Here is a 27,405-nt window from a genome sequence, read left to right on the forward strand (position 1 = left end):
GGAAGCGGGGCTGAGCGATAGAAAACAAGAGCACCCTGATCGCATTTTATGACTGCTGGATCCAGCCATGCCTGAAGCTAGAGCCACCCTCAGAGACTTTCTAGTTACTTTGGTCACTGCATTCCTTTTACCTTACTTGCCTCATCTGGTTTGATGGTTGTTTCTGCTCACAAGCACGGGAGCTCTGGCTGACAGTTACACTGTGTGTGTCCGGCCCCGGCCTGACACTAGCGCTGTCTTTCTCTTGTCCATGGGGGATGTGCTCTGGGTCCTGTAAGCCAGGTCAGACTCTGAGGCTGGCCGAGCCCACAGTGTCAGGGATTGTGGAGCCCTTAGTGGGTCAGCTCCGTTGTGTTCACGGGGGCTGTTTGACGTCCCCGAGAGGTACACAGTGTGGGGACTTGACTAGAGGCTGCCTGGCTTCAGATCCCAGCTCCCGTCCTCATTTTCTGTGTGAACTCTGGCAACTTAGTCTCTCCGGGCCTCAGTGTCCTTGGGTGTAAAACAGGGACTCTATAAGCACCGACTGCACGGGGTTGTTGCGATGCTTAAATGAATTACGTGGCTGGAAGTGCTCAGACCGCGGCCTGGACAATGAACACTGCACGAGCATGAGCTGTCATTATCACAGCTGTCATTGCAGGGGAGGACTCGGGTCAAAAGGCAGGAGTGACGTGACGAGGTCAACAGAGAGTCAGCACCCTCTCTGGACCTGAACTCATACAGACTCCTGGAACTGTCACCAAACGTCCAAGGCAGTGGGGACATGTCAGTCTGGAATTCCACACCGCACCGTCCACGCCCTTTCAGCAGGAAATCTGCAGCGAGCCCCGGGCAAGTGCTGTGTGTGTCCCTGCATCTGGGCGCAGACGGAAGTCAGGCCAAATGAGAGTCTTAATGGTAACACATCTGCTGTTCAGAAAAGCCACTCGAGTCGGTCTCCAGCATGTGCCGGCTAATCTAAGGAGGCGGCTGCTGTGATTACGGCCTTTCTACACTCTCCTCTGCCCCAGACATAGCATTTTTGCTGCCAGAACGTGTCATCTCAAAGGTTAACCCAAGGAGAACTGCGGCTGAGGGCTGTGGCCCACGTGGTGCTCCGGGAAGGAGGGGAGGGGAGAGGGGAGGGGAGGGGAGGGGAGGGGAGGGGAGGGGAGGGGAGGGGAGGCTGCTGCCAGGCCCAGCTGATAACTGGCTGTCTGGACGCAGGTCCAGGCTCCTCCCTGACAACCTCCAGACCCAGCGACTGCCTAGCTCAGGACAGAAACCCAAGCGCCATTGCCACCCGCTGGTGACACACACACGCCCCAGCTCCCTGGATTTCCTGGCAAGTAGCCTCACCACAAACAATCCGTTTCACAGGTACCAACTGCTCCTGGCTTTTCCTTCCCCAACACAGGGGTGTAAAATGCACCAGATTCCACCCTGGGTGGCATAACTGCTTTCAACTGGCACCGAGGTTCACCTGCCAACATCGTGTGCCACCCAGGGGTGAGGCTGGGGCCTTGGCTGCACGGTTTGAGCCCCCACCTGAGCTTAGAAGCCTCCCCAGGCCCTGGGGGCCTTGGCGGCTGACGCACTCACAGAGAGCCGGCTTCCACGTTGGGGCCCCTCACGTAGAACGGGACCCTTATGTCAAACTCGTACGGCATGGACTTCCCTTTGACCAGGCCGAACTGGCCGATGTGGTAGCCGTGGTCGGCGGTGTACACGATGTACGTGTTGTCCAGCTCGCCCGTCTCCACCAGCATGTTGTAAATCTGCAACACAGAGGGGGGGGGGCGGTGGGGCCGGGGCGACAGATCTCAGGCCCGACCCTCCTCTGCTTCAGGTCTTTGCTCAACTGTCTCCACTCAGCGAGGCCCCTGGGGGCTGTCCCATTCGTAACTGCAGCCTCCTGTCACTCCCTGTCCCCTCTCCCCTCCACGTTCTCCCCACACCTCTCACCTTCTGTCTCTGTCACTTGTCTGCGGACTGTCTCCCTGCCTGGGAATTTAGGCTCCAGGAGGACTTTTGTCACTTTGTTCCCTGCCTGCTGTATCCCAAGGACACTGGCATGAATGAAGCTGGACCGTGGCCTGTGGCGGGAGGCCCTGACCTAGGACAGCGCCGTCCGACAGAACTTTCTGCGGGGGCGGCGAGGGTAATGTCTGCGCCGTCCCACACGGAGGCCACTGGGCACACGCGCCCGCTGATGAGCACACGCCTGTGACCGAGCAATCAGCTAGAACTGTATTCTGGTTAATTTACACGTAAATAGCCGTGGATAAATCAAATGTAGCTACTTCTCCATACAAGCGAACGTTACTCGGCATGAAGAGGAATGACGGGCGTCGTGCTACACCTCGGTGAACCCTGAGCACCTTCTGCTCAGTGAAAGACGCCGGTCACGAAAGGCCACGCGGCATATGGTTCTATTTACGTGAAACGTCCAGGATACCAAATCCACAGAGACAGGAGGAGATCAGTGGTTGCCTAAGGTTGGGGTCGAGGGGGGCTTGGGGGTGACGGCTAAGGGCTGTGAGGTTTCTCTTTGGGGTAATGAAAATGTTCTAAAAAGTGACCGTGGCGATGGCTGCACAACTCTGAATACATTAAAACCACTGAATTGTTCACTTTAATCGGGTGAATTGTATTGTACGCAAGTTACATCTCAAAAGAGATGTTAAGTAACAACAGAAAAAGGTACTTGGCCCCGCGTGGCTGCCGTGCTGGGCGGCACAGCTCTAGAATACGAACTCCACGGCGGCAGCGGTCTCCGCAGGGACTGCTCAGAGCTTTCCCAGGCTCGCACAGCGCCCTCCACTCCGCCCAGCGCCCCTTCCTCCAGGAAGACCCTGAAGGGCAGGGGATTTCCGCCCCGGCCTGGCTGCAGGCTGCAGAGCCACACGCAGGGGCCACCTACCGTCTCCATGGAGTCGTCCACGGACATGAGGGTCTGCAGGCGCTTGCGCTGGAGCATGTTGGTGAACTCCATGTGGATGGGCTTCATGGGCCCCGTGTAGCGCATGATCCAGTGCTTGTCCGGGTTGGGCGCGTAGTTGTAGCTCGGGGTGCTGCGGGGAAAACACACACGCGGCCGTCGGGCAAAGCCCCCACCAGCTGCGCCGCTGCCCAGGAGGGACTTTGCTCACTGGGGGCAAAGGGACACTGGCATGTCAGGGGCTTTGCTCAACCCATTTCAGCGTTTCTCTACGTGTGGGAGTGAGAGGCCCACAGGAGTGCAGCACTGCACGACTCAGAGCTACGAAGAGAGAACATCAGTCCTTGTCCGCTCTCAGGCCACAGTCAGTTTGGTCAAATCTTTAACATCTCTCTAAAATTTGCTCACGTCCCTTTTGACAAAGGGAAGAGGCTCAAGTTCAGAGACTCCGGCAGGCACCAGGACCCGGCTCGAATGTCACAGCATCGTTCTGTGTGCACTGTGCTTATTTTTCAGGTACCGTTGGTAGCTGCCAAGGGACACTCACTGTGGTTAAGGCAGGGCTGCAGAATGTCCTTGTGCAATAGATTTTGGTTTAAAACAAAGGAAATTGAAATGATTATAATGCACGTTATGGCCAAAATTGTGAGATGGTACCTGACTGTGTGTTTGGGATGTGCCACATTCTTTAATTGTCACAATTATTCTTCCACTTTTGGTTTAATCTCCCATTGACCAAAGATGAAGCAGAGGGTCAGAGAAGTTAAGGGACCTGCCTCATGGAGTGGGTGACGGAGCCAGCGTGCTCTGTGACTTCTGCCATGGGGTCAGCGGTGACTACTAACGATGAGGGAACAAATCTGTGATCATGTCACTCGCTGAGCAGGGCCTGAAGGGTTCACCTTGTATAATCTCATTTAACAGTCCTAGGAGCTGGCACTATTTTCATTCTCCTCGGGTGAGAAACGAGGGAACTGAGCCCTCAGGAGAGGCTCCAGCTTGCCAAAGGCGGAACCGGGGTGCAAACCCCAATAGCTACAGGGCCAGCCCCTGCCCCGTCTCACAGGTGCCTGACAACCTGGGCCTGTCTGGAGTCTCTCACATCATGGGTACTCGGGCAGGACCTTGACCAACACATTCCTGCTGCAGGATTAAGCAGTAAAAACACACAAGTTAATTCAGTTTGTGGCTTCGAAACTTTCCAGATGCTTCCAGTAATATATTACTCCGTGCCAGACCGAGAGCACCTCCTGTCACCTGAGCTCCTGCCAGGCCCCAGGATCTGAGCTAAGATTCAACCTGCACCTGGGTGGGGTGCATCTTTGATAGAAGCTCTTACACTGGGTGTGACAAGCCACCAGGGCCATGTTCCCCTCAGTCAAAGCTGAAAATAAAGATACATGCTGGGTGCGGTGGCTCACGTCTGAAATCCTAGCACTCTAGGAGGCCAAGGCAGGAGGATCACTTGAGGCCAGGAGTTCGAAACCAGCCTTGGCAAGAGTGAGACCCCATCTCTACTAAAAACAGAAAAATTAGCCGGGCATGGTGGCACATGCCTGCAGTCCCAGCTACTCGGGAGGCTGAGGCAGGAGGATCACTTGAGCCCGGGAGTTTTGAGGCTGCAGTGAGCTATAATGACGCCACTGCACTCTACTTGGATGACAGAGCAAGACAGTCTCAAAAAAAAAAAAAAAAAAAATCAAAACCAAGTTGAGCTGCTACTGCTTGAAGACAAAAGGCTTTTCAAAATTGGTCTCCAGAGGGCCCGGGGCTTCTGGGAGTAAGTGCCACAGCGGGACCTTAGCAGCGTCTCAAATACCACAATGGTCCCAGGTAGAAAGGGTGATGGGGCAGCCATTGCACCTTGGCAGTGATGAAGGCTGCCGCTGTGTGAGGCGGGAGGTGAGTCACAGCCTCCTAGACGCCTCCTGGACTCGGCTCTCCGACTCCCTGGCTGACCGCAGCCTCCTGCCGCTAAACCCATTAGGGCAGCGCGTCCTTTGATTACCAGAACTGCTGTCCCCTGCAGGCCGTGCTGCTGTCCCAGGGCCTGATGTGTGGAACATTCCCAGGAACGAGGCCACCTCCTCTCCTGGCCTCGTGACTGAGGAAGTGGAGGGGCCCCTGGGGACAGTGGTCGTTCAGAGCTGCTCCAGAGCAGCCCAGCACTGTGGGAAAACTGTCCTTGCAGGCCCAAGGGCCCAGATTTCAGGATGCCATTTTTAGCATCATCCCTGAACCCATCAGAAGTCGGGCTGGTGGCCCTGAGAACAGCGAGGGCGGAGTTTGTCGAGAAACTCTGGCAGAATGACTTCTGCAGCCTCCTCTCTTGCTTTTTGGAGAAGGATTCTGAGGCCGGAAGGAAGCAGAGCTGGGTCCACAGGGGCGGCTTGTGGGGGTGGCGGGGGTGAGGGAGATGTGACGAGAGACTCCCAACAGCAAGACCCAGAACTCCACGGCCCTGTCCCCTCTTCACCTCTCTTGACTGTCATCGGTATTCACCCCAGCTGCAGGACTTTCTTTTTCTTGCCGGTTTTGTTCTGGAAATGATTATACCCCAGAGATAAGAGCCTTCCAAACACACCCCTAAGAAGGCGGAGGGGGAGTCTCTGGGTAAGTCATAGCAGGCGCTGCACATTTTCAGTTTCTGTCGCCCTCATTTCAAAGGGGAAATTAACGAGCAGGCCATGCCAATCGATTTCGTCACCAAACTCCAGGGCTGCGCGGGGTGAAGCCAGCGCCTCTTTCAAAGGAGACGCTGCAGGCGCAGAGCACGCCTCCCCCCACGGCTTCTCCTAGACGGGACAGAGTTGGCCACGTGCCCCTCCTGTGACGATGGGCCCTAGTTGGGGGCTGGGTGGGGGCCTGGCCTCTGGGGTGCAGAGGAGCGGGTGTGGGCTTGGGGGGCACCAGGCAGTCAGATGTGCACAGAGGCGACGCTGCCATCCTGGGGGTGAGGGTGGTGCTGTGGTCCCCGGAATGTGGTTCTTCATCGTCTGTCAGATCCTCCTCCCCAAAGCCCAGGGGAACAGTAGGTTAACACACCCGTCGTCCCTGCAGCCGCTTTGGGCACGTCACAAGGTCATTACAGTGAGGACCTCGAGGAGGGCGATGTGTCCTGACTGTAATGAAAATTAAAGGCCTTGAATATTCAGGTGGATTCCAGATTGACCCATCCGTGGGGCCCTGGAATGTCACAGCAAGGGCTGCTGAGTATCTCTGCTAAGCGGGAAGTGGTTTGAGGCAGAGAAATGCAGAACTTTCCAGAAAGATTTAAAAGCCAGCTGGATGGAGGACCGGGGGAGGGAGGACAGAGAGATGGGAGGTGTCGGTGGGAGCTGGACTTGAATCCTGGCTGTGACACATAGCAGCTGGGTGACCTCAGGTAAGTTACTTCATCCCTCTGTGCCTCAGTGGCCCCATCTATTAAATGGGAGTCCCAAGTGTGACAGGCAGCCTCCAAGATGGCCCTAAGTGATCCCCCCTCCTGGTCTTCACACCTCTGCATGGTCCCTCCCATGCTGCAGGGGGACTGGTCTATGTGACCAATAGCACATGGCAGAGTGAGGGTGTGTCACGCCCAAGATTAGGTTATAACAGACTGTGGCTTCCCTCTTGGCCTCACTTTCTCTGATCGTTTGCTCTGGAGGAAGCCAGCTACCACGCTGTGAGGACACTCAAGCGGCCCTATGGGGAGGACCATGTGGCAAGGACCAGATATGTGCGTGAGCCCCAGTAAAGCTTCAGGTGACACCTTGATCACAACCTTGGGAGGCTCTGAGCCAGAACTTAGACGAGCCACTTCCAGATTCACACTGTGAGATAATATGTGTTTGTTGGTTTAAGCTGCTAGATTTGGGGTGACTTGTTACACGGCAAGAGATAACTGATACACCAGGGTCACTGAGCACTCAGGGATTTGATGCAATTTGAAGGACTCAGCCCAGAGCCTGCCACATCATCCACAACTCGATAAATGTGGGCAAATAATCAGTAGTCTGGTGTCGCTCTGGACCCCTTCTCAGAAGCACGTTTTTAAATGTATGAAATAAAATACACAGGGTTAGAAGGAAACCTATGATATGCAGGCCCATCCACAGACCTCTTGCTGGGAGGATGTGGATCCTAAGTTAAAAACTCATGTCTTCTGCCTTGTTCTGTTTGCCAGACTGTCTGGATTTGTTTCTAAGTTTCACCGTAGACAAGCAGCATGTTCTTGGGTTCTGTAAACCAGGAGGGTTAGAGAGAAGGCACAGGTACATCACTGCTGTTAACATGACGGTTACTGACACCTGACCCTCCCCCTCCCTGCTAACCAGTGCCTGGCAGGCAGGGTGCTGAGGCTTACATGTGCTGGGATGCATTGGGGAAGAGGCGTGAATATTGGGGGGCAGAGTCCTCAGGGCCGTGGGGGGCTGCATGGCTGATGACCATTAGGACCGGCCTGTGCGGGTACATCTTCTTGGACGTGCGGAAGAAGCTCACGCTGTCATTGGTGATGAGGTCTGTGAGGTAATCCTGGGGGGTGGAGAGAGACAGGAGAACAGGTGAGGAGCTGTGTATTCATACTGAGTGTCCACTATGTGCCAGGCACTGTGCTAGGCACTGGGGACACAGCAGTGACAAAACACGACAATCCCTGCCCTCATGGAGCTGACAGTCTAGGGGTCAGACAGACAATAAATAAGTAAAATAAACAGAATGTCAAACGGTACAAAGCTCAGCAGAGAGTATAGCAGAGAACAGGTTAGGGAGGATGGAGGAGGAATTGCAATTTATCATTCATTCAACATAGATATTAAAAGAATAATAGCTAATAGTATTGAGTGCTTATGATGAGCCAAGAACTGTTGTGTGTTTACTTGTGTTCACTCATTTAGTTCTTATACAGTCTTAGAAAGTACATATGATGATAAGCCCTGTTTTCCAGAACAGGCAATTAAGGCACAGAGACTTTAATGTTGGACCCAGGACTCCTGAGTCTTGGTTCCTAAGTCTGAAGTCTTTCCAAGGCTCTGGGGATACTGTTATGCAGAGGAGGTACATTCTTGAGTTCCCGGAGTGCCTATGCTAGGGGCAGGAGCAGACAAATATGTAAATAAAGGACCAAGACATTAATAGTTACAAGGTATGACAGACGAAGACAATAAGGAGATGTAACAAAGAGTAACCAGGAGCTGGGGTGAGGGACATACTTTGGCTGGGGTGGTCAGGTTGGGCCTGAGGAGGTAACATTTGAGTTGAGACCTCAATGATGAGAAGGAGCTGGGCATGGGAAGATCTATATCACTGGATTTTGCTGGAATCCCCTGGGGAACTTTACTGATGCCTGGGCCCAGCCCTAGAGATTCTGATTTGATTGGCTGGTGGTTAGGCCCAGGTATCAGACCTAAAAAACTCTCCAGGGAATTGCAATGTGCAAACCATGATTGAGAATCACTGACCTAGAGGAAGAGTTTCAGGCATAGGTAACAGTAAATGCAAGGGCTCTGAGGCAGGAATGAGGCTGCCGTGTGTTCTAGAAATAGAAAAGAGGGTGGGGTGGCAACTAGCTACTTGGAAAGAGGGTAAAATGTCAGCAGGTAAAATACAGAGATCATATAAGGAGCAGCACAAAGGCATTCAGCAATGTCTCCAGAAAAGTAAGGAAATGACTTACATGTTGGGCTGGAGAAGAGAATTGGAGGAAAAGTAAATGGTCAGAAGTTGGGGGCCTTAAAAGCTCAGCTAAGAGGTTGAGCTCTGCCTAAACTATTGATTTAGTAAACCTTCAGCTGCTAATCTCTCTCTCTCTCTCTTTTTTTTTTTTTTGACAGAATCTCACTCTAGTGCCCGGGCTAGAGTGCCGTGGCATCAGCCTAGCTCACAGCAACCTCAAACTCCTGGGCTCAAGCGATTCTTCTGCCTCAGCCTCCCAAGTAGCTGGGACTACAGGCGTGCGCCACCATGCCCAGCTAATTTTTCTATATATATTTTAGCTGTCCATATAATTACTTTCTACTTTTAGTAGAGACAGGGTCTCGCTCTTGCTCAGGCTGGTCTCGAACTCCTGAGCTCAAACAATCCGCCCGCCTTGGCCTCCCAGAGTGCTAGGATTACAGGCATGAGCCCCCGCGCCCGGCATGCTAATCTCTTTTAAAGGTGATGAGTTCTTGAAATTTACCCTTTGTTTTCTAGAAAGTAGCTCTGCTTAAAACTATCACTTTCAAAAAGAGGTATTGTTTTACAGAAAAAAAGGTGAAGAAGGCGCTACATCTTCCAGCCCAAAGTAAAGTGGACAACATACATACATACCATGAGGTATTCATACATCTACACTCATCCACTATATCCATATGCACAAAGATGTTCACTGCAATATTATTTATAGATCAAAAATATATTGCAGTGACCAAGCAGTAGGAGAATGATTTACTAACTTGCCCTGCTTTCCTAATATGCAATGATGTGCAGAATTAAAAAGGCAGTTAGATCTATAGTTACTGATAATGTAACACTGTCCAGGATACACTATTAAGGGTAAGATCAACTACAGAGTCAAAGCCAGGACTCTGGTTTCTGGTTTGGCCATTTGGGGGAAGGGTTCAGAGGTGGGGTTCCAGGAGAAAGAGAATTGGGGGGGGAAATGCCCAGTTCAGATTTGGACAAGCTGAGTTTGGGCGCCTTGGGTTATCCATAAGGAAGGACTTATAGAGATTTGGAGTTGTGAACAGGAAAGCGGGATGGGTGGGAGGCCCATATGGGCCACCAAGTGTGTTTTCTAGAACCCCGAGACCGACTGATAGCCCTTCAGAAAACCACCCCCATACATGCCCCAGGTCTTGTAGACTTATAGACTTTCTGCACCTAAAAAATGGGCCTAATTAACAGTCCCTCATTCAGAAGGTGGTGTAAATACTTGACAAGAATTTACTAATAGCCCGGCACCCAGAAAACCCATGATGTACATAGGCCCTTATTGTTATCACTCATTATCACATCAACTTTGAGAAGTGGACATTATACCCATTTTATAGATGGCAAAACTGAGGTCATAACACTAATAAGCAACGCACCCAGAGCTAGAGCCAAGGCCTTCGTATTTTTTTTTTTTTTGTCAGGCCCATCTTTTTTCAGAAACAAAATGATTAGTGAGAGGCAGTATATGGTGGTTTAGAGCAGGCACCAACAAACTTTTCCTGTAAAGCACCAAACAGTAAATATTTTGGGCTCTGCACGCTATATGTCTCAGCTGCAAGTGCTCTTCACTGTCGCCGTAGCCTGAAGGCAGCCACAGGGTGAATGAATGGGCGTGTCTTTGCTCCAACAAAACTTTGTATGTGGACAGAATTTTAATCTCATGTATTTTTCACATGTCATGAAAATTACTCTTTTAAGAAATTTATGGTGGTTAAGAAAACATATGAGATCTATTCTCTTAACAAAATTTTAAGTGTACACTACAATATTGTTAGCTATAAGCTCAGTGTGTCCGGCAGATCTCTAGAACGTTTTCATCTTGCATAACTGAGCTTCATACATGTTGAACAGCAGCGCCCCGTGCCCCCTCCCTTGGGTCCTGACAAACGCCACCGTGTGACTATTTAGACGCTTCATATAAGCGGAATCAGGCAGTATTCGTCCTGTGCCTGGCTTATTTTACTTGACACCGTGTCCTCAAGCTTCATCCGTGCTGTTGCGTATGATAGGATTTCCCTCTTTTTAAAAGCTGAGTAACGTTCCGTTGTATGTATACATCACAGGAAAACTACTCTTCTTTTGATTTTTTTCAAGTAGTTGAAAATGTAAAAAACATTCCTAGCTCAAGGGCTGTACAAAGAGTTGGCAAGACAGACTTGGCCCACGGGCTGCAGTTGGGACTTTGAAGCCAAATGGCCTGGGTTTGAATTCTGACTTCACCCCTTACTAGCTGTGTGGCCTGGTTAAGTTACTTGGCCTCTCTGTGCCTCAGTTTCTTCATCCACCAGTTGGGAGTAGTAAGAGTACGTACCTCACAGCTTTGGTGATAAATGCATGGGTTAATTCATGTAAAATGATTCAGAACAGTATCGGTCGGGTACATAGTGTGGCTAAATAAGTATTAGTCATTATTCCTCGAGAACCACACGCCTGCATTTTCCTTGTGACAATTAAAGCAGCACAAACGACACTGAGGTTCCCTGTGATGACCCCTCACCACCTCCAACCTTGGCCCTACTGAGAAGTATCTTTCCTGATGTTCTGTGTATAATAGTATTGCTTTGTGCATTTTTACATTAATTGTACCATACTGTACATATTCATTTATTCATCCAACAAATACAGCAGTGGACAAAACAAACGACAAAAAGCCTTCCTGGGGCTTGGATTCCCATGAGAGGACACAGAGAGTTAGCAGATGAGTCAGTAACATCCCCAGTGTGTGATGGGCAGACGGTGACCAGCTGCGGGAAGGGTGGGGGCCCTTTACACAGGGTGGGCCTGGGAGGCTGCCCTGATGACACTTGATTCAAGGACCTGAGAAGTTCTACAACTGGCTTTGTCCAAGCAGCCTTATGTCCTCATCCCGTCTGATGGCTTTTCACACAGATTGACCTTATCTTTTTCCCAGGGTCTTCCAAGGTAGGAGGGCCTCATGGTCACTGCTCATTTCTCCCATCAGTGGACTTCATTGATTTCTTTCAATAACAAACAAAGCTGCAACCAAACACTCAGCCATGCCACGAGTGAGGCCCTCCGGATAGAGAGGTGGATGTGCTGGGTGCATCTAAATTCACAGCCTGCCAGCTTGTCCCCAGACTGGCTGTGCACTGACGTCACCTCCCCAGAGCTTCCCAACACCCAGCATCATTGCTGCTTCTCTTCCACCCGTGACACCGGGACCCCTTTCATGGCACCTGCCCACCTCTGGATTAGTGACTCGGAACAGAGTCCTCAGCCAGCCTTCTGGGGGGAGCTTGGGAAGGGCCACTGCTCCGTCTCCACCTGGACCTCCCAACCAGGCCCGAGGCCAGCGATGACATTCTGACTTGGCAGGGGCACCTTACCGCCCAAGTACGGCCCTGAGCTCGGGGCTCCTGGGCTCTGCCTGGGCTGGAAACTCCGGCTCGCTCCTGCTGCCCACTGCGACCCTCAGCACTTGAACCCTGGACCCGAGCCAGTTCTGACTCCACCCCCACCCTGTCACAGCACCTCCGTCCCTAGGCCCCTGGTAACCGGGCGGCCAGGAATCCTTGCACGTCTCTCAGGGGGGCTCTTCCCATGCACGGGGGAGACGTGGGGGGGGGCAGGAAATGGGGCAAAAGAGCAGACGTTTATGTCCCCATCCTCAGCCCCAGAGAACCCTGAGTATTCCCGGATAACTTGGTTATCGGGCTGCTCTGAGACAAGGCACAGACGTGGCGAGGAATTTTAAAAAGGAGGGCGTGTACTTTGTAGGGTATTTAGAGAATCTGCCCGCGTTGAGGCTGGGAGGAGGAAGCAGCGTGTGCAGCCCTCCGAGACTGTAATTTATGTTTCCAAGGAGTCCTGCAGGGTCGCCGGAGCCCCTCACTGGGACTTTGGAATTCATTCGCTTGGGAGTCGTGGAGGCCTACTGTGTGCGGGGCAATCTTGGGGGCACGTGGGGCACTGCGCAGATGACGTCACAGGCGGTGTCTGCCAGCCGGGCACGGACCAGGGCAGGCTTACAAAGAGGACGCTCACACCTCAGCCGCGACGACCTGTCACAGGTGGGCGGGACCGGGACGTGCTGGTGTTTCCTGGCTGTGGAGCACCGAGGCAGCATTCTTCCCGTGGAGCCACTCCACTTCTGTCCGGGGCTCTGTTCCCGGCCAGCCTTCCAGGTAGGGCACCTGCTACCCCTTCTCCAGCTCAGGGGTGGCCCACGTGACTCCCAGCCCAGGGAAACACTGCATGCCCCCGACCACGCTGACTGGTTCCGGAACAGACATGGGACTGATCCAGAGCCAATGAGATGCCATGCAACATGCAGGGAATCCTGGGAAAGAGACTCCCAGACTCGCCGCTGGGCAGGAAGCTAAAAGGATGTAAGGAAGGCCATATTGCCACCAGGGGGAGAGAGAGTCTGTGACCGGGTCCAAACAGAAGGAAACAGAGCTGACAGTAGAGAGAAACCAACTTCTCAGGAGCTCATTTGACTCCTGGATCCAGCCATGCCTGATACCATTAACACTGGATTTTCAGTTAAATAGGTGATTATGGTTCATCAATCAAGCCATTTTAAGTTGAATTTTTGTTCTCAAACAACTGAAAGAGCCCAGTCTGATTTTAAAAAGTTACCCTATAGTTTAGGACAAACTGGAAAAACTTTATGGAAGAGAAGATGGCTAAGACTTGGACAAGTTCAGGGCAGGAGAGCACTAGTAACGACTTTGAGATGGTTGAATAAGCATACTAGTCTAGCTGAAATGGCTCATGCTGGGGATGACAAAATACGAGCTAGGGCTGGGGTGTGTGTGTGTGTGTGTGTGTGTATGTGTGTGTGTGTCTATGTGCATGCTCACACATACTTACTTATACGCTGTGGCGAGGTGTTCTGACTTTAATACGTGTGCACATACCTTCACATGCAGTTTATAACACATCTCATGCCCCAGACTGGCAGTTCCATGAGGACTGTGAGTGGGTCTGCTTTTGTTCACCCTCGAATAGCCAGCACCTGGCACAGAGCCTGGCACACAGCAGGCTCTCAAATACCGTTGAGTGGGCAAATTAATAATGTAATCAAGTTTGGCCCACTCACCTCGTACGTTTGTTGTGACTATCAGAAATACTACATATTAAACACCAGCACAGCGCTCAGCATTTAGTAGGTGCTCAATTAATGGAAGTCCATGCTATCAAGCATGCAAGGGCGTGCTCATCTTCCAGATTTGGGAGTTGAGGCTCTTAGGAGTAAGTAGCATATCCAAGTCACATGATACGTGTCAGCGTTGGTGCTCTGAACCTGAGTCTACTGACTCCAAATGTGACACTCACCGTACAGTCCCCAGGGGTGGCAGGCACACAACAAAGCAACGGGCTACAAAGGCTGCAGACCTGTGGGTCAGGTGTGCTTGAATCATGCGGGATTTTAGAAAAGGCTGAATGAGTTGCCAATATTTACAAATCAGGAGATTTCACAGGTGAAAAATACACATTTGTGGGTTCTGTTGAAGAACCTAGAAACCTGGCCATCGTGGGCCTACACTTCTACACAGGCCTGATCTGAGAGTTCGCCATTCCCTTTTAGACAGATACATTCTCCACATCCCCACCACACTCCACTGCTCCCCCACTTCCAGCTGCTACGCTGTGTGCGTGACTGCCCGTCCCCGGTGCCTTCTGCCCAGGGGCCTCGTGTGGCAGTTCAGAGAGAAGAACTGGAGAGGGCAGCCCTGAGAAATCATCTCAATAACCCAGATGCCCCTGGGTTATCACAGACAGGCCTAGGGCCAGTGGCAGTGGGGACGGGGAAAGAGAAAGAGGGGCGGATTTGACAGAGAGCCTGGAGAAACGGTGCCCTGATCTAAGCCAACACGCATCACGGGTTTATTACGTCCAAGGGGCTCTTCTAATGTTCCACATGTATTAACATACACGATCCTCAAAAACCTTTGTGGTAAAACCACAACAAGATGGCACTACACCCCCAGCAAAACAGCGCTGATAAAAAAGACAATACCAGGTGTTGATGAGGAAGGTGGAGCAAGTGAAACGTTCACGTATTTCTTGCTGGGACTGTAAACAGGTTCAACATCTTAATACATCCTATGTCCCAGCAATTCTACTTTGGGGATAAGTAGAAAAGAAATGGGTGCATATGTTTACTAAAGCCACGGATAAGGATGTTCACAGAAGCTAATTTGTAATAGACCCAAACTGGAGACAACCAACATGTCCATCAGCGATGGAATGGATAAATATGAATCTCACAGACATCATGCTGAGTGAAAAATGGCAGACACCAAGGAGCACATACTAGATGATTCCATTTATGTGAAGTTCTAGAACAGGCCAAAACAATCTATGGTGACAGAAGTTAGAGTAGAAGTTATTCCCAGGGTGGGGTTATGACTCCTGGGAGCCTTCTGGGGGCGGGAAATGCTCTATATCTCGACATGGGTAGTGGTTCAACAGATGCACACGTATGTGAAAATTCACGGAGCTTAAAAGATCTGTGCACTTTACCTTATGTCAGTTGAACTTAAATTAGAAATAGGAAAACTATGACAGAGGGGACAACCACACTAGCAAGTGCTTAGGCAGCACCCACCAACTATGCGCACACCCTGCGCCTGGCACTTCTGTAGGTAACAGAAACACGCACCTTTGTTCACCAAAAGATAGGTATTAGGTTGCTCTTACCAACACTGTTTGTGATAGCCCCAAACCAGAAATACCTAAACGCCCAATACCAGAATGAATAAATTGTGGTACACGTGCACAAGGGAATGCTAGACAACAGGAACAAGCTCAACATAACGTTACGCAAAAGAGGCCAGATGCAGAGTTAATCCACAACGCCGGGAGTCTGAACGATGGTTCCCTGTGGGAGGGGTGTTGGGTGGGAGCAGTTACGTGAGGGGACCTCTGGGGGTGGTGGTGACATTCTGCTTCTTGGCTTCGCTGGGAGCTGGTTACATATTGTCTGAAAATCCACTGAACTGTATATTTGTATGTGTACTTGCTGGAAGTAAAACGTTTAGCAAAATGCTAAAAAAAAACCAAACCCTTCGGGAAACAGAGACTATTTTTGAGAGATCAAAAAACCGAGAAGCAGAGGATGTACATACAGGCCTTGAGGTCACACATTAAGTGTCAGAGTCACCATCCAGACCCAGGCATTCCAGCTCCCGACTGGGCCCCTAACCACTGGGCCACACAGCCTCCCCCGGGCAGGAAGGACGCGGCTTACCTTGGCGTAGTCGGAGCCGTGCTTCTCCTTCACCCCGTTCCGGCAGAGCGTGTAGTTGTAAAAGCGGGAGTTTTTGAGGAGTCCGACCCACTCCTTCCAGCCAGGCGGCACATAGGAGCCGTTGTATTCGTTAAGATACTTCCCGAAGAAAGCTGCAGAGGGACAGGGATCGGGAGGCCGTGTGAGAAGGCACCGAAGACGCTTTATTAAACCACCACGTGCCCAAGGCCTGAAAACAGCCACCCCCTTCACCACGGAGCCCTTCGGCCGGCGAGCGGAGCCTATGGACCCTTCCCAAATGCTTTTACATGCATTAAATTAAATATAGGTGATTAAGAGAAAGTCAATTATTTTGTAATGTAGTTATCAAAACACTAAAAGAATTTGCAATATCCTTTAAAAAATCAATATATTCAAATCAAGACCTTGAAGAGAGTGATCATTTCTAAGTAGTGCTGAGCGAAAACATTTGATTTTGTGATATGTGCAACAACTGCAACAGGTATTACCATATCAGGATTTCCACGGATGACAAAGTTGCAGGCTCTGCTGCCATACGGTGGTTTGTGGCCCACGTTCATAATGGAAGCGAACGCTAAGTTTCGTTAGTGGGTTAGTGAAAACAAGAGTGTCATTTTTTTCCCATTCAAGTTTATGGGCCTTTTGAATTCTACCTACTACACAGCGACTAGAATGGCTAACATTAAAATCACCAGCAATACTAAGTGTTGGTGGGGACGTGGGGCAATTTGAGCCCTCACACACTGCTGGTGGGTGTGCACTGGTCCAGCCACTGTGGAAAACTCTTTGACAGTGTCTGCTAAACCCGAACACGTTCGTAACTTCTGACTCAGCGATTTCAATCTTGGATGTTTACCCAAAAGTATTCATACATTCACCAAAAGTCACATATAAGGCATGCTCATAGCAGCACATTCATAACAGCAAATAACTAGAAACACATCAAACGTTTGTCAACAAAAGGGTGGGTAAATGGAATTGCTGCGTATTTCTATAGTGGAAAACTACAGAGAAACAAGAAAGACCTAGTGTTACATTTAAGAACGTGGCTGCATCTCAACAACCTGGTAATGTGAAGAGAAATAAACCAGATAAAAATACACGCTGTATGGTCCCATTTATATGAAAGCCAAAAACAGGCAAAGTTAATCTGTCGTATTGGGATACAAACAGTGGTTATCCTGACACAGGGAAGATGGTGGTGGCAGGGGCACGGAGGGCTTCTTGGGGACAGTCTTGCTCTATTTCTCGTGGGAACACAGGTGGTCCGGTGGGTGACACTGCATGGACCTGCACATCTGGGAGCTGTTCACCTGTGCACATGCATGCTGGACATCACAGCAAAGCTTACTTAAAAAAAAAATCACCCTAATTCTTCACAAAGGCTATATCGAAAACTCTCTGCGATGAGAGGAAAGACAAGATCTTCTGCGTGACCCTTTTCTGTTGTTTCCTCTAGTGAACACGTACAATTTTTAATAATTACAACCTACGAAGCCATTTTTAAGAAATGGGGAACATGAGAGTGTTTCCAGAATCAGGGGTCCCATTCCAGCCTCTCCAGACGAGAGCACGGGAGCAGGTGGCTGCAGGGACGTAACCAGAGCTTTCGGGCAGACTGCCTGGCACTGTGCCTTGTGCATGGCGAGTGCCCAGGGAGTATCGGCGGAGAATCCAAGATGGGAAGAGAAAGACAGAAAGACAGAAAGACGGGAGGGGAACGTCAGGGAAAGCGCAGAGAGCTGCTGGCAGCCTGCTGCCCAGAGCAGGGAGGCCTGGCCCAGGAGAGCCGAGAGGGAGCTGGATCCTTCCACCGGCGTTTTTCTGGAGATCCGGCAGGTGGCTGGCACTGCCCAGGAGTGCGACCCCTTAGGAACCCAAGCGGCTGGATTCCCGAGTCCCCAAGGCACAAGGCAAAGGGAAGCACATTTAATAATGTGGCACCTGCAGGCGGGGCCGGGCAGTGAGTGCGCCCGAGGGAGGGGCTGGTCAAACGCCTCCTGGAAGGGCACACAGGGAGGCGAAAACAGGAAGGGAGGGTCCCCCAGTAGCATGTGAGGAACCCTAAGGAGGACAGTGTGGGAGGAAGCAGGTGACATCACAGGGAAGAGGGCCAGATGGTCCAGGGTCCCAGAGGCCACGGTGAGGAGAAGCCACCAGAAACATGGTGGGAAACTTTGCAGCGGTCCACTCCCTGGAATATTACATGCCAGAGTTGGCATTTCATGTGCATTTTCCTAGAAACAGGCCCACAGCTTTTGACCCATTCTGAAAGGAACCCAGGACCACAAGTCATTTAAGAAGCATAGAATGTCACCCCTCAGACTGTAGAAGAGTAAACGAAAACACAGAGGAAAAAAAGGCTCCCGGAACTGGCTTCTCTCCTGGGTCTTCCAAGCCCACGGCCAGTCAGCCTACAGGTTTGTGCCTGAAGGTTCGGGCCAATGTCTGGATGCACAGCTTGGATGCTAATGAGCTTAACTTCTTGGCTGGCTGGGGGGACAATTTTTCTTGGAGGGGGGGAGTGTGGGGGGGTCCGGTCCTTCCCCTGCCTTTAGAAGCCCACCCCTGCCCATTATCGTCCGATGCCACGGGTGTCAGGGTGTCCGGAGCCACTTCCTCGGCGAGAATCTCCTCTTTCACATCTCTTTCCTCTCTCCAACCCCCAACACTTAAAAAGCACAGAAAGAGTTTATTATTCAGGCTCCACAAGGCCCTAGAAAACAGGGCTTCAGTCAGAGGCTTTTAGTGCCAAATTAGATTTTGCTCTCATTTGATTAGATTTCCCCAAGGCAGTTTTTAAAATGGTTATTCCGGCACCAGTTGAGGTGGGAGAAGCAAATTAGCACGGGCCCTGGGGCTCCGGGGCTGGGAGATACAGCCAAGAGAATGAGCTGGAATTAAAACCAAGATTAAAAGTACAGCCCAAATCGTGGCTGGAGCCCGGGAAGCTTGGATTTGCTGCGCTTTCGAGGCTGGGACGGTGCAAGAGAAGAGACAAATTGGGGGCTGGTGCGGGGTAGAGCAATTTGGCCGGCAGATTAGGGGGAATTAATGCCTGGCCAGGAAAGGCCACTGGCCATGCACTGGCTGCTGCCTGCCCCTAGGAAGCAGGGCTGGCATCGGCCGAAGCGGCTTACTGCCTCCCGAGCGCCAGGCACCGGGCGGAAAATGTACCCTGGCGGCGCAGACTTCTGTTTTGCCTGCTTGGTCCTGACCGTGGTCCTTGGGGCACCAACCCTTCCTTACTCAAAGCACACAAGGACTGACCTGGACGCCTGACTCCAGGGATGCGTGCATAATCCTCGACTGACCAATCAGAGCCTCGCACTGGCCCGGCCACTGCAAGTGGGTCAGGGAAAGGCAGGGGATCCCAGTTGGGCCAACTGGAGAGAGTCAGCCCTGGGATTTCTAGGGAGCTACTAGAAAAGAGAAGGTTTTCCTTGCGGCTTGGAGCTGGTGGGATTAAACTTGAAGCCACTGGCAGCTATCTTGCCACAACGCAGAGGGGAGAAAGAGGGGGAGAAGGGGTGTGTGTGGGGAGGGTAGGTGAGGTGGTGGGGGGGAGGGAGAGAGAGAGAGACACACACACACAGACACATATGCTGGTTTGTAACCCTGGGGGTCCACTCTTACCTGAAGCCACCTCTCATGCTAGCGTTTTTAGTTATATCAGTGGCTTTTAATCATGCAGAACAATGGGCAATGGAGACATTTTTGCCTGTCACCATTGGGTGGGGAGGTGCTGTGGCATCTAGTGGGCAGAGGCCAGCGATGCTGGTGAACATCCCATAATGCACAGGAGAGCCCCCACAACAAAGAATTACTGATCCTAAAAAGTCAGTAGTGCCAAAGTTGAGAAACACTGAGCTATGCAAACCAATAAACCCTGCCACTCCACTGTTTGTTGTTGTTGCTGTTTTGTTTGCTTAATTAAAAGACCCAAAGAAAAAACAGGAGATGCTCAGTGTAGAGTAGGGTTTGGCAAACCAAATCTGGCCTGCCTATTGTTTTTATAAATAAAGTTTTATTGGAACGCAGCCACCCACGTGTTTACATATCATGGCTGCATTTGCACTACAGCGGCAGAGCTGAGTCGCTGAAACAGAGGTGGGGGTGGGAGGCCTGCAAGTCTGAAATATTTATCATCTGGCCCTTTGCAGAAAAAGTCTGCCAGCCCCTGGTGTAGAGCAAAATTCCCTATGTGAGGTGAAGGATCCCCTTGGGATTTAAAAAAGGACGGTGCTAACCTGGAGGAAGAGATGACTGTTAGGCAGAGGGAGACTCTGAACTGGCTTGGGGCAGCAGATAGGGCTCCACAGTGCCAAGGAAAAGCAACAGCGACAATACAACAGCGAGGACAGTACTGAGGAAGACAACGATGACAACAAACAGGGCAGGCAGTTGCAGGCAGCCCTCGCTTTGCATGGTTCTGATGTGCACGAACCTTAGTCTCTGCAGCTTAGTTAAATAACACCAGTCCCTTCACCACATGGGTAATATTTGGTTATCACAGTATATTAACTGTAACTGTGTAAAGGACAAACGTGGCTGCTAGCTCTTCGGCACACACGTGGCTGTGTCAATGACAGGTGCATGTGACGATCCACGGCCAGCACGTCCCTTCTACAAAGCCGATCAGAGACCGGTCACTGAGCAGCTGATATTTGGTGCGTGCACAGACAGCAAAGCGTGTGGTTGTGCTGCCTCCTGTCTCCCGGGGATAAAATCTGCAAGACCGTTTGCAGAAAGGGGTCGTCAAAGGAGAGATCTGCCCAACGGAGGTGGAAGTGCAGCAAAGGAATGAAAAGTCCGAATGCCGAGATTGAAACCTGAAAGTGAATGGAGCTACAGAGGAAGGGAGCAGACCGTGGCAATGTTGATGGCATCACCATATGAGAGACTCTCTACGTAGCCGGACAAACTCAGTGGGAGGCAAACTTAGTTGACACAAAGAAGAAAAGTGGTTGTAACCGAAAGGATGACGATGTCCCTGAGGAAGTGATGCTGGCAAAAAACCAAAAAACAATCTTCACACTAAAGGAACTTTGGGGATATTTCACAACACTGAAAGCTGATGTCCTTAGGCAAGTCTTTCAACCTCTTGATACCTCAGTTTCTCTATCTGTAAAATGGGGATAATAATAGCATCTACCTGGTGGGGTTGCTGTAAGAACTAACATACAGTCACATGCCACATAATGACATTTTGGTCAAGGATGGATGGCGTGTACAACAGTGGTTCCATAAGATTATTACGCTGTATTTTTATTGTGCCTTTTCTATGCTTAGATGTGTTCAGACAGCACAAACTCACCATTGGGTTACAGTCGCCCACGGTGTTCAGCACAGTGACCTGCTGTACAGGCTGGTGGCCCAGCAGCGACAGGCTGTCCTGTACAGCCGGGTGTGTAGCAGGCTGTGTCACCCGGCTGTGTGGAAGTGCACTCCGATGTTCACACAGTGACAAAATCGCCTAACGGTGCATTTCTGAGAGTGTGTCCCTGTCCTTAGGTGACGCATGACTGTATATTGCTTAGAACGGGCACAGCAGTGCCCACGAGGGGTTGTATTTTCACGATCGCCAATGGTTTGGTCCCCTGTGCTGTCCCACTTCTCGCTCTGTTAACAGCTGGTTTAATGGAGTCCCCACAGAGACAGGTGTCAGATCCGCCCCCGTCCCCACCCCGCGGTGAGGGGTCACCAGCCCCCGGGGCCTCCCCTCGCCCTGTCTCCTGGCCCGGCAGGTGGGCCGCTCCCCGCGGGCAGCCCTGCGAAGGCTCCACGCGGCTGCTGCCCTCCTGCTGTGCTGTCCCCACGTGTCTGCGTTAAGTGCCGCCAGGGAACAATTCGGAGTCTGATGGGAGGATCAGGCCCTTCTGTTATCTCTCCCAGCCCCGAAACTCACTGAAATTGCCTCGTAATAATCGCATTTGTGGTCTGTGAAAGCCACGTCTCGCGGCGAGCAGGGACCGAGACGAGCTGGCGGTGAACCCGGTGCAGGAGGGCACAGCGAGGGGGCGTCGCGAGTGCCAAGCGAGCAAAGGCAACGGGGGACACCGGGGGTTTCAGCAACCAGAAACAACAGGGCCTCAGGGTCATCTCTCCTGCTGGTGACATGTGTCCCCACCGTGTTGGGCCAGTGTAGGGGACACTGTTGCTTTGAAGCCCCCAGCATCCAGTCTCCTTTGCCCCAGTAACACAGGGGGCCACAGTGGCCCGGGGCTTCTCTGCAGCCAGAATGTCTGGGTTTGAATCCTGGACCTGCCCCCTCCTAACTGGGGGACCCCACGCAAGTGACTTCACTTCTCCATGCTTCAGTTGGCAATGACGACAGGGAGCCACTGCCCACTGCTGTGGGTGGATGTGCCAGTGTGTGCACGGAGCTGACACAGTGCCTGGCACACCCCAAGGGCCTACCTAGTGGCCGCTGAAGGGACCCAAAGCACCCGCTGCTTCTGGGGAAACTTCCCTCCCCCCGGATGGGCCATCTGGGTGGAAACGTCCACAGGGTTGTTGTAGGGACGTTGGCAACTTCCAGCACGTTCATCCCACACCGTCTCCACCCACATCCTACATGAGCGATAACTGATAAATATCTAAGAGTCGAAATGTTCCAGAGTTGACTCGTTGAATCATGCTACATGTGGTTGGCATTTCCTTAAATATTTATGCATTTTTTTTAAAGACAGAGTCCTGCTCTGTCGCCCAGGCTGGAGTGCAGTGGCGTCATCATAGCTCATCGCAGCCTTAAACTCCTGGGCTCAAGCGATGCTCCTGCCTCGGACTCCCAAAGTGCTGGGGTTACAGCCATCATGACCAGGATGCCACTGGCATCTGTGGGTAAAGGCCAGGGACGCTGCTAAACATCCTCCAAGCACAGGACAGCCCCCAGCAACGGGTGACCTGGCCCCAAAGGGTCGCTAGTGCCGAGGGTGAGAAACGCAGCGCAAGGCGCACGGTTTGAAAAGCTGTGCGAGTGTGTCAGTCACGAAGGCGGGTGCGGCACGGCTTTGCAGAACTTGGCTTCCAGAGTCGGGGGCCTCTGCCCCCTCAGGCAAGAGAGTGCCGCTGTCCCCGCCTCAGTGACTCATCTGCAAAATGGGAGCAGCAGCACATGAGATCACCCCCGGCATAAAGAATGCCGAAAAAGGCACTGCGAGTCCCCAAAGCACAGCCTGCTTTTCTTTCTCAGGGAGGCGGATGAAAACTTGGGCCTCTGGAGAAATAAAAAGGGTTGTTAGAAACCAGATGTGACACCGTTTTGGAAAATGCCAAGGCCCCTCCGAGACTCCAGTAATGAGCTCGGGGAGGAATGTTCCTGCTGCACAAAGAAGTCGGCTGCGCACGACACACGTCCGTTAGCAAGGACGGGCCGGAGCGCGGAGCCGGGCCAACGACAACAAACGATGTTTGCCAGGGCAGTTCGGAAAGGTCAGTGAGAAACGGAGCAGAACACTTTGGAAAGTCCACCCTTCCCGAAACAATCTGCTGCATTTCACACGCAAGGAGTTTGGGAAAACACAGAGGGGTCTTTCCCTCCCCAGCAATGTCCAAATCCCAGCTGTCCCCGTGCCTCTCCACACGTTTGGCCATTTTTATGCCCCCTTTGGACTGCCGCATACTTAATATTTTCCTTCAATCAGCAACACCAGGGCTCAGGCCGGGCTCTGCGGAGGGGTCTTCAGTGGCTGTCCTCCGCCCCCCAATCCAAACGCCAGTGCGTTGCAGCAGCTGCACCCTTAGAACAGAGCCAGGTCTGACCACTGCCCGCCATCTCCCTGTCGCCAGCTGGCCCAAGCCACCACCTTCTCTGCCTGGATCTGGCTGGAACCTCCTCCCTGGTCCTCCCCCTCCTCCCTCCAACCTGCAGTCCAGAAAGATCCTGTTAAATCACACATCGGATCAAGCCACCATTCCGCTCAAAACCCTTCAATGGCTCCACATCACACTTGAACTAAAATCCAAAGTCCTTGTCATGCCCGAAAAGCACCCATGATTGTCTTCTGCCCCCTCCCTGGCCCCAGCCCCCCCAACTTTCCCCTTGGCCCGCTCTATTCCAGGGACAGTGGTCTCCTCCTCTCCCAGCAGCCCTCGCCCCACGCTCATTCCTGCCCCAGGGCCTTTGCCCTGCTGTTCCCTCCAAAGGAATCACCTTCCTCAGACACCTGCGTGGACCGCTTCCTCACCTTTCCTGGGGATGTGCTCAAGGGTCACCTCACTGGGGTACAGCCCCAACCGTCCTGTTCCAGTGGCCTCTCCGCACTCAGGCTCTCCCTCTCCCCTGACCTTGCTTCTCACGTCTTTATTCCCCTGCCACATTTATTGTCTCCGGGTTTTTATCATCCGCTTCCCCCGCATGAGGGCAGGGGCTTCCGCCTTGTTCCTGCCTTGGCCGTCCCTCTGGAACAGAGCTCGGTGAGCAGTGAGGCCTCGGTAAACATGTGGGGCATAAAGGAGACGACAACTGAACCAACGAACACTCAGTCACAGGAGCCCGCGGGACCCACGGCTGATTCTTGCTGGTCACCACCCAGCGCCCACCCTCTGAGCGACTGTCAGATTGTCATCTCTTTGACTCCGTGGCGTCTGGCTGGCTGGATCTGGATCCATTTAACCCACATGGGACGTGCCTTCCGTTTGTGGGTGTGCTCAGGGTCGGCGCGAGGCCCCGCGGTGCTTCTCGACCGTGGGGTCAGAATTATCGAGGACCCCAAGAGTCCTGGAGTCTAGCGATAGTTACTATATTAGAAATGAAAAATGAGAAATCTAAACAGATATGTTAACTCATTTAAAAATAATAATCAACCCACTACTTGTTACATACATTTTTAAAAATAATAAATAACTATATTTTCCCAAAACAAACTTAGTGAGAGGAGCCATCTAGTACATTTTTGCAAGTCTCCTTAATGTCTGGTCTAACAGAAGGCAGCTGGATTCTCATCTGTTTCTGGACTGGATTTGTTGCAATATGTTGTTTTCATTGTGTAATGTGAAAAATCCAGCCTCGAGTGGGTACTTAGATGGAAGAGGGAGGAGTATACCCTTTTTAGATACATTACGTACCTGCTAGAAAACTCCACTGTACCCCTGCAAGAAAATGAGGGTAAAAAGGTAAATGACATCTTGATATTATTATGAAAATAGCTTACGGGCTAGTATTCCTGATACCATACTTTGAGAACCACTGGTTTAGATGATGATGATGATGATGATGATGATGATGATGATGATAATCTGCAACAGCCCAATGAGGTAGATCCTTTTTTTGCTCCCATTTTACAGGTAGAGAAACTGAGGCACAGAGAGGTCTCACAGCTTCATGGAGACTCAAACCCAGGTAGTCTGTCCCTACTTGGCTTGTGGCTACTACCTTGTTCCTCCTGTCAGCGGGACTCCCATTACCATGGACTGGAGCATTTCCCATCCGCTGGGGATGCAGAGAGGCAGGAAGCCCTTGAGGGAAAGGAAACAGCAAGCCACACGGTCCGAGGGGCCTTGTTCTCCGGAGATTCTGCTCTCTGATGGGTTCAGGTGACCCCCAAAGTCCTTCCTGCCAGGATCCCAGGCGGAAGGGAGATCCTGCACTGAGCCCATCGCCCCACAGTGCGTCCGGCCAGGAGTCACCTGGCCACAGGCTCTGGAGGGAGGGCCGTTCCCAGGACCTGAGATCTTTGCCTTTCTCGAAGCATCAGAAGGAGAACACAGGTGGGAGCCCAGTCAGCATCAGATCAGCCTTTCCAGAAGTGTGAGGTTGGGGAGATGATTTTTATCCCGGGAGGCGGTCAGGCATGAGGGCTGAGCATGGTCTCTGGAGCTGACAGCCTGGGTTTAAATCCAGCTATTTTATCTACCGGCTCAGTTTTCTCAACCGTAAAATGGGGATAATGACATGCCTGCCTGACAAAGTTGATTCTTGCGTTTATTATAATATGATTTATCATGATGTTATATATTCATCCATTCAATAAACGTTAAAGGAGCACTCCTATGCGCCAGGCCAGGTTTCAGGCATTCAGGATACCAGTGAACAAAACAGAAGAGATTAACAAAGAAGCAAAAACACTGCACCTTCCCGGAGCCTGCATTCTAGGATTGAGGACAGTCCCAGGCAGGGAAGTGAAATGCTTGAAGGCTCTCACAGTGACTCAGGAGGGAGGCCGTGATGGCTCTAACCAGCTGGGGGCAGGAGGGCTTGGTGGGTTCCAGGCCGTTTTTTGCAGGTGGAACCCACAAGATCTGCCGATGTGGCATGGGACAGAAGTGAGGGGAGGCAAGGTCAACTCCAGGTTTTTGGCGTGAGCAACAAGAAGGACAGATTCACCCTTATCTAGCAAAGGGGCACAGCAGGTAAGAGGTCAGACATGTTGACCTTGAGATGCAGGTTAGACATCCAGGGAGACAGGGTGGGCAGCTAGAGATATGGGACCAAGCTCAGGGAAAAGGTCTGGGCTGGGGTAGAAACTTCGGAGTTGTAAGCATTCAGAAAGCATTTAGTGTCACGGAATTGAATCAGATCACCTAAGGAAGCGGTTCTTCATCTGCTGTCAGGCAGTCTGTGAACTTGGATGGGAAAAGTACATATTTGTTTATTTTCATTAACCTCTAACTAGCATCCCCTTTAATAACGAATAAAGGCAACAAACCACAGTAACAGTAGTCCCTGGGACTTTGTCACCAATGGAAATCACGGATATTTCCATATGTGTCACAGTTAACACAGAAGGATCATTTAAGCCAGTGCTACTTTGAAATCATGGACATTATCAGACCAATCAGTTAAATAACGACAACACGCCATTTCACGTATAAAGCACATGTTTCACTGTTTGTGAAATATTTTGAAAGTGCCTATTGACATAATTGGCTTCCTTTGTAATCCTATTTTCCTCTATGCGCTGGAGGAGTGTGCGGGGTGGCATGCGACTTTGGGTAATGCCCCTCAGTGGGTGCGCCCGTGCCTTCTGCTTCCTGCTGGCTGGGTGTGGCCAAGGTGGGCACCATTTTGGACAAGGACAACCCAGGATGATGGAACCACATCACTGAAGCAGCCTGAGGGCCCACACCGCGTCTGCCATGTCATCCTTGGGCTGTTTATGCCCAAACTGTCAAATGACAGAGAAATAAGCATCTATCATTTGTAAACCACTGTAACTTGGGGACTGAAGTGCCCTCAGCTCTACCTATATTCTAACAAATACTGGAAGTAGCTGTGACACAAATCCAGCAGGACAGTGCCACCTAGGAGGGGTCAGCAAACTCTTTCTGCAAAGGGCCAGACTGTAAATATTTTCAGCTTTGCAGCCATAGGTCTCTGTTGAAACTATTCAACTCTGCTGCCATGGAGCAAAAGCAGCCATAGATAATACATAAATTAATGGGTGTGGCTGTGTTCCAATAAAATTTATAAAGACAGGTGACAGACTCCTGTGGGCTGTAGTTTACTGATGCTCTTCCATGCAAAAATGTTACCAATATTGGCAAGACCACTATCATCATCATCATTTTTTTTTTAAGAGAAGCCTGGCATCTGGATTCTTAAATTTCCAGATTTTAAAAA

General features: G+C 51.4%; 1 protein-coding gene across 3 annotated transcripts in view; it reads right to left on the reverse strand.

The window, feature by feature from the left end:
- The window catches only part of SULF2 (sulfatase 2), a 100,026-nt gene that overhangs the window by 17,670 nt on the left and 54,951 nt on the right, over positions 1-27,405 (reverse strand). For all 3 annotated transcript variants that reach the window (XM_045528527.1, XM_045528525.1, XM_045528526.1), the window contains exons 4-7: positions 15,822-15,973; positions 7,272-7,441; positions 2,906-3,056; positions 1,585-1,760 (exon numbers count right to left, since the gene is read on the reverse strand). In XM_045528527.1, the coding sequence (XP_045384483.1) occupies positions 1,585-1,760; positions 2,906-3,056; positions 7,272-7,441; positions 15,822-15,973 (649 nt within the window). The remainder of the gene's footprint in view (positions 1-1,584; positions 1,761-2,905; positions 3,057-7,271; positions 7,442-15,821; positions 15,974-27,405) is intronic.

The sequence above is a fragment of the Lemur catta genome, chromosome 17 (genome assembly GCF_020740605.2).
Source record: "Lemur catta isolate mLemCat1 chromosome 17, mLemCat1.pri, whole genome shotgun sequence".
In the NCBI taxonomy this organism is placed as follows: domain Eukaryota; kingdom Metazoa; phylum Chordata; class Mammalia; order Primates; family Lemuridae; genus Lemur; species Lemur catta.